At 18.0% G+C, this 7,800-nt stretch overlaps 1 protein-coding gene across 1 annotated transcript; it reads left to right on the top strand.

Annotated features, from left to right (window-relative positions):
* Nucleotides 1-1,324: 1,324 nt before the first annotated feature.
* On the top strand, nucleotides 1,325-1,471 carry CORC01_03839 (uncharacterized protein; the record flags this gene model as incomplete). Its single annotated transcript, XM_022615488.1, has 1 exon — nucleotides 1,325-1,471. A coding segment is annotated over one exon (147 nt), but the record flags the coding sequence as incomplete, so codon positions are not given.
* Nucleotides 1,472-7,800: the final 6,329 nt, after the last annotated feature.

The following is a 7,800-nucleotide window of genomic DNA, read 5'->3' on the forward strand; positions in this document are numbered from 1 at the left end:
TATAAAATCTAATACCGAGGGACTAAATTACGACCCCCTCTTAAATAATATTAATATATTAAATTATAAATAGCTAATAGGCTAATAATCGCTTTATAACTTAAACGAACCTTACGACGTCGCTTAACGACGTATTTAATTAAAAATCGATTATAAAATATTACTTAATATTAACGATTTTACTATTAAAAAAGAAGCCGATTTAAATAGGTAATTAAAATAATAAAAATTTATAAACTTCTAAGGAGAACTAAATCAGCTTACTAAAGATCTAAAAGATTACTTATATAACCAATATATTTTAAATATACAATCTAATATTAAAATACTTAAAAATTATAAATTGTTTTTTAAAAAGAGAGAACTTATTAATAAAGAAATAAACGATATTTACGATATTATTAACGTATTATATTTATTTATTAAAAGATAAAAGCGTCTCGATTTAATAATTAATTACGAACGGCTTATAAAAAAAGGACGGGTATTAGCCCTTAAGATATTAAAAAACTAAATATACTAATTATAAAAGAACGACAAAAAGCGGCTAAAATAAATAAATTTTTATATTTTATAATACTCTTTAATAAGGAATATTTACGACTTAAATTTTAAATAAATAAATACGATATAAACGCTATTATTAATAACGGCGCTTAAGGAATTTTTATCTTATTAAAAATAATAAATAAATATAAACTATTATAAATATAAAAAACGAACCTATATACCTTACGAATAATAAAAAAAAAAAATTAATTATAACGATAAATATATTAACTAAGAGACTATATACTTTATAATATATATTAATAATTAATTAAAATAACTAAAATATAATATTATAGAGATCGGAAATACCGACGTTATTTTAAAAATCTCGTAATTATAAAAATATAATTTATAAATAGATTAAAAAACCGGCTAATTTTATTAAATAGACTTAATTATTAAACGATTTAAAAAAAAAGGTTTAAATAAGTTTTATATAATACTTAACGAACGAAAATAAATTAAATATATCGCTTTTATTAAAACGATAGAACTTATTAAGATATTCGTACTCAGTACGGACGATTAAAAATCGGACTTATTTTAAACTATATTTAAAAAGTACCAAATTTATATAAAACTATTCGCTTTAAAGGAAGAAACAGGACTATTAAAATATAATAATTAAAATATAAAAATCGAATTAAAAAAAGGAATATAACTTAAATTTTATTTATTATATTTTATAAATTAACTCGAATGCGACGAACTTAATGAGTATATTAATAATAAATTTAAAAAGGGTTATATTAAATTATTATCCTTTTTAATAAGAGCACTAATCTTTTTTATATTTAAAAAAAGTAAAGAAAAGCTTAGATTTATAATTAATTATAAAAAACTTAACGAAATTACTAAAAAAAATTATTATTTATTACCCTTTATTATAAAACTTAAAAAAATACTATACAGAGCTTAATAGTTTATTATAATAAACCTTAAAAAAACATTTAATTAAATTAAAATTAAAAAAAAAGACGAATAAAAAACGGTATATTGAATTTATAAAAGACTTTATAAATACCTAATTATACTTTTCGGACTTATTAACGTACCCGCTATATTTTAAATAATAATTAATTACGTATTTAAAAAGTATATCGATATTTTCGTAATTATTTATTTCGACAATATTTTTATCTTTTTTTTTAATTTTAAAATATATAAAAAATACGTTTATATAGTATTTTAAAAACTCTAAAATATAAAGCTCTTTGCTAAGCCCGATAAATACGAATTTTATATATAAAAAATAAATTTTTTTAGCTATCCGATTATATTAAAATAAATCTATATATAAGTATTTAAAATAAAAGTAATTAAGAACTAACTTATACTTATTAACGTTAAAAATATATAGTTATTTTTAAGATTTATTAACTTTTATTAACGATTTTTTAAAAACTACGCTAATATTATTAAACCTTTTAATAACTTAATAAAAAAAATATAACTTTTATTTAAAATAAAAAATATAAAAAAGCTTTTAATAAAATTAAGGATTTAGTTACTTCGGAATTAGTAATTATAATTCCGGACTTAAAGAAACTATTTAAAATCGAAACCGATATTTTAAATTTTATTATAAGAGCTATTTTAAAATAACGAGACTAATAAGGAATACTTTACTTTTATATATTTTATTTTAAAGCGTTTTATAAAATAAAATTAAATTAATAAATTTGTAATAAAGAATTAATAGCTATAATCAAAGCTTTTAAAAAATAAAAATTATAGTTTTTAAAAATTAAATACGAAGTTATTATTTATATAAATTATAAAAACTTTACGAACTTTACGATAAATAAGAATTTAAATAAACGATAAATTAGATAGAGCGAATTTTTATTAAAATTTAATTTCCGAACTATTTATTAAAAAAGTTTAGAAAACGGTAGAGTAAACGCTTTTAATAAACGATTTAATTATAAAGTTATAGTCCTTAAGGAAATATAAATAATCCTTAAATATAACGATAATAGTAATTTTATACTTATTATAAAACTCTTTATAATAGCTAAAAGAGTTAATATTAGCCCGTTTAGAAAAATAATTCCTAAGCTTATTATAAAAGTTTATAATACTCGAGTATACGATTATTAAGGTATTATAAAAATATAAAAGCGGATTCGTTAATATTATAATAAAACCGTTATAAGAATAAAAGTCGCTAAGGCTATTAAAAACTATAATATCTATAAAAAAAGTAAAAATAACCTTTATAAGCTTTATAAAGAACTGTAATTATTATTAATACCTTTAAAAGTATAATATTTAATCTCTTAGGACTTTATTATTAAACTATTAAAGTCTAAAGAACTATTTATAAATATATAGTACGATAATATTTTAATTATCGTCGACCGACTTATTAAATTTACTCATTTTATATTATATAAAAAAGCAAGTAATATTAAAGAATTAGTATATACCTTTTTTAAAATAATTATTATTAATTACGGTTTGCTTAAGGAACCAATTTCTAATAAAAATAAGCTATTTACCGCTAAGTTTTAAAAATTTTTAATCTCGTAATTTAGTATAGATTATAAACTATCGACCTTTTTTTATCTATAAACTAATAAATAAATAAAAAGAATTAATTAAATTTTCGAGATATACCTCCGCTACTATATAAATTATAATTAAAATAATTAAGTAATATTACTATTAATAGCTTAGTTTATATATAATAGCATAGTTAGCGAAAGTACAAAAGAATCCCTTTTTTATTTTAACTATAAATTCTAATTAACTATATATAAAAAAGTACGTAAAAGACTATAAATTATAAAAGCCGTAGTAAACGTAAATAAATTTAAAAAGATTTAAAAAGAAGCCTTTTTAAACCTTAAGTTTATATAATAATATATAAAAAAATACGCTGATAAATTAAAAATTAATAAACTAATTTTAAAAAAGGGAAATAACGTATATCTCTTTCGCCGTAATATTAAAACAAAGTAACTAAACGATAAATTAAACTATAAAAAACTTAGACTTTTTAAAATTATTAAGAAAGTTTTATTAATTAATTTTAAATTAAAACTCCTAAATACAATACGATACTACTTAGTTTTTTATATTTTACTTTTTAAGCCGATATTTAAGGGTTTATATATTAAAGATCGTATTATTATCGAACTTAATAAATTAAAATATAAAGTCGAACGAGTTATCGATTATTAAACTAAGGAAGGATATAAAAAGTACTTTATTAAATAAAAAGATTATAGATATAAAGATAATATATAGGAACCCATTACGAACCTTTAGAACTTTTAATAGCTTTTTAAAAAGTATTAAAATTAAATTTAAACTTAAAACTCTTAGCTATTACGGCGTCTTAATTAATAATATTAAAAACATTATTAGTTTATACCTCCTAAGTCGCTAAAAAAATACTCTCGGTATCCTTAAGAAATTCCTTTAATATAATATAACTCTTTTTAAATACTATTTATTTTTAAAAATAAAGGCGTTTTAATTTAGATAACGACTTATTTAATTTAGCTTAAGCTTTTTAATAAGTTTTAGCTTTTCTTTATAGTTTTATAGCTTTTTTTCGAAACCGCGACTCTTTTATTTATTTTTTATAATTAAAACGATTAGATTTTATTACTAAATAATTTATCATATTTATTAATCGGGACTTATAAAAAACTATCTATAGAAAATTTATAAATATAAATAGTATTAATAAAAGTATTATACGAAATACTTAAACGATACTATATTTTATAAATATTAAAATTAAAAAGAACTAAATAACGAACGCCTTAAGAACGATAATTTAAGTACGGTATTATTTTTATATTTTTGTTAAAGAAACGAATAATACGTAATAAACGATAACGAGACGTAGCTATTTACGATTTCGATTTTTTAATTTAATTTAATATAGTATTAATATATTTTAACGAAAATACTTAATAATTCTTTAATTTAAAAATAAACGACTTATTTATAAGCCTAAGGACTAAACTTTTAAAAAGAGGAGTTAATATTATAATTTAATATGTATTACTAAACTAAGGCCTTACTTTATAAGACCTACGGCGGCTACTATATTATATATATAATAATAAAGAATTTAAATAACTCCTTTTAAAATAAAAGAATTATAAATAAGTTACGTAACTACGATCTTAAAATAAAATAAAAAACGGACGCTTATAAATAAATAAGACGGACGATTATAAAAATATAAAATAAACGACCGTTCGATAGACCGTCGAATAATAATAAATAAGATATTATAAAGGATATATTTATAACTTAGACTTATATATAGGATGGCCCGAGCTGGGCTTAAGGATAGACTTTTATAGCTTTTTTAATAATTAATTTTTATATTAGATTTAACGATCGCTTTTAGTTATTTTTATTAAGAACTTATTTAATAAGACTACGATTAATTATTAAAGCTTTACTAATCTTACGACTTATAGATAATAGCTTTATTAAAGCTATTTTTATAACGACTATTGTTTATAAGTATCGTAGCCTTGACTTTTGTTAATATAAACCTTATTACGACTAGGTGGCCGTAATAATCGAATAGTAAGGAAGGGAATATAAGGGTAGGGGTAATAAAGTAAATATATTAAATAAGTATAGTAAATAACCCTATCTCTATCGCTATCGTCGAACTTATTTAAAAGAATTAAAAAGTTCTTTAATTAATTATTACCCTTCCCCTATTACTTCTTTAATTAAACGTAATATAGATTTAAACTCTTTTATAAAAATAGCTTATATAAGTCAATACTTTTTATCTTATAAAATAAATTTAAAAATAAGATACGATAAGAATAGACCGTATTCTAGGCTAAATATTAATATAGTAATTTAATAAGTTTAAATAGTTATTATCGGAAATATTTTATAAAAAAAGATTTCGTAATTATTTTATATTTTAATAAGTATTGCGTCGTTCTTACGCGAGCTATAGGGTTAAATAACTTAATAAAACCGGTTTAAATAAAAAATAAAAATATTTTTAAGCGTATTATCGTCACTAAGGTTATAATAGTTATTAATATTTATATTTAAATTATTAATAATAAGAGGTCGTAAGGTAAAAAAATACTTATTACGTCGCTATTTTAAATTAGGCTCGTTACTTAAGTTTAAGTTCTTAGCTCAACGTAGCGGGTTACGCCTTAATAATAAAAGGGCGGATTTAAATATAAGGGATTTTAGTATAAATAATATAGTAATAAAGCCTCGATTAGCTAATATAAACGATACGTCGTAATTATATATTAAAAGAATTCTTAAATACTTTATATAGGACCGGTAGAATTAAAATAGGGTAATAGCTTTTTTAAACTAATAATAGTATATAGCTGTTATATTTGTGTAAAAGTTATACCCGTGTATTAATTATTTATACCTATATATCAATTCCCTTTTATTAATATAAACCTTATTATAATTACCTAGCCGTAATATTTTAAATACTTTTATTAAATAAATCGACTTTACGAAACTTACTAAATAAAATAAACGATATTTATTTAATTTTTTTTTAATAGAAATAAATAGTTTTAAGTTTTAAATACCGAGCTCTCTTAAACCAAAAAAGATTTAAAAATACTTAATATTAAATTTAATTCTAATAAAAACGTAGTTCTTAACTAAATAATATACGCTTAGATATATAAAACCGTCGAAAAAAACGTTAAACGTAATAAAAACCTAAATAAGCTTTTTAATATTGATACCGCTTAATTAATAAAAGCTTAAATTAAAAACGACTATAATATTATTAATATATAAAAATTATTTAATATTATATTTAAAAAACTCAAGAATAAATACTAAAAAGCTTTAAACCTCGCCGATTAAATAAATATATTTTAAAATACCGTTAATATTATTACTACCCCTTTAAATAAAAGATAATAAAAATTTAAACTTAATATATTTATTACTTTTAATAAAGCTTTTAAAACTTTAAAAAGATTTTTAATTTAAATTAAAAACTTTTAAAATTTTTATTAAAAAGATTTTAATAATAAAATTAAAAAGATTATATACGCCGCTAGTTTTTTAAGAAATAAGTTTTTAAATAGTTTAAGCTTTTTTAAAAAGAATATTTTAATTAAAAAACCCTTAATAAATATTTTTTTAAAATACGAGATATTTATTATAATTTTAAAAAATATAAAAAAATATTTAAATTATTTTTTTAAAATTTAAATAAAAAACGATAAGCTAAGTATAATATATTATAATTTTAATAAATTGAATTAATAAAAAACTATTTAGTTAAGTTTAGACGTTTTAATGTTTAGTTTAATTATATTAATAATATTAAAACTTTTATATTTTATTAAAAACTAAAAAACGAGGTTAAGAACGAACTTGTTAAATTTAATGAATTAAATAATTTGTTTTAATATACCGAACTTATAATTAAAATCGATAACCGTTTTTATGAATAAAAAAAAAAAAGACCGATAATAAAAACCTAACTTAAGACGTAAATATTAATAATAATTTTAATATAATTTTAATTAAAAACACCGTTATAACGAAAATAATAATGCTTAATAAAGTACTATTTATAAATAATATAAAGGACTTATAAACTTTAATATAATAAAACGAAACTAATTCTGTTGAAATAAAATTTTAAATATTATAATTACGATAAGTTAAAATATATAATTAAAAATTATAAATAGCTTAAACGAATTTAATAACGAACTATTTTTAAAAAATAAATTAATATTATTTTTAAAAAAGTATTTTATAAATTACTTTTTTAAATAGTATATTATAACGATAACTATTTTATTTATCGAGATAATTAAAAATAATTAAAATAATATTTTAAAAAGCCTTTTAATAAAACCTTTATTATAATAAATAAATAAAAAATAGTTTAATACTTTAAAATTATTAAAAACTATAATGGAAAGTATATTTAAATATTATTAATAATATACGAAGTAATTAAAATATAATTTTTTAACTTTCTTAATTAAACGTAAGTTTTAATAATAATAAAAAATAAATTAAAAAAAGAAAATAATAATTAAAAATAAAAACAACTTATTTTAATTAAAAAACGAGATCTTCGTTTATATAATACGGATTTTAAATAAAACTATTTATATAATATAACGAGTATTTAATAAAATAATTTAATATTATAAATAGCGCTTTTTAATAATAAAAAATTATAATAAAAATTTTATTCGTTTTTTAATTAGTTATTATAAAGCCGGCCGATTA

The sequence above is a fragment of the Colletotrichum orchidophilum genome (genome assembly GCF_001831195.1).
Source record: "Colletotrichum orchidophilum strain IMI 309357 chromosome Unknown Scaffold_24.1, whole genome shotgun sequence".
Classification (NCBI taxonomy): Eukaryota; Fungi; Ascomycota; class Sordariomycetes; order Glomerellales; family Glomerellaceae; genus Colletotrichum; species Colletotrichum orchidophilum.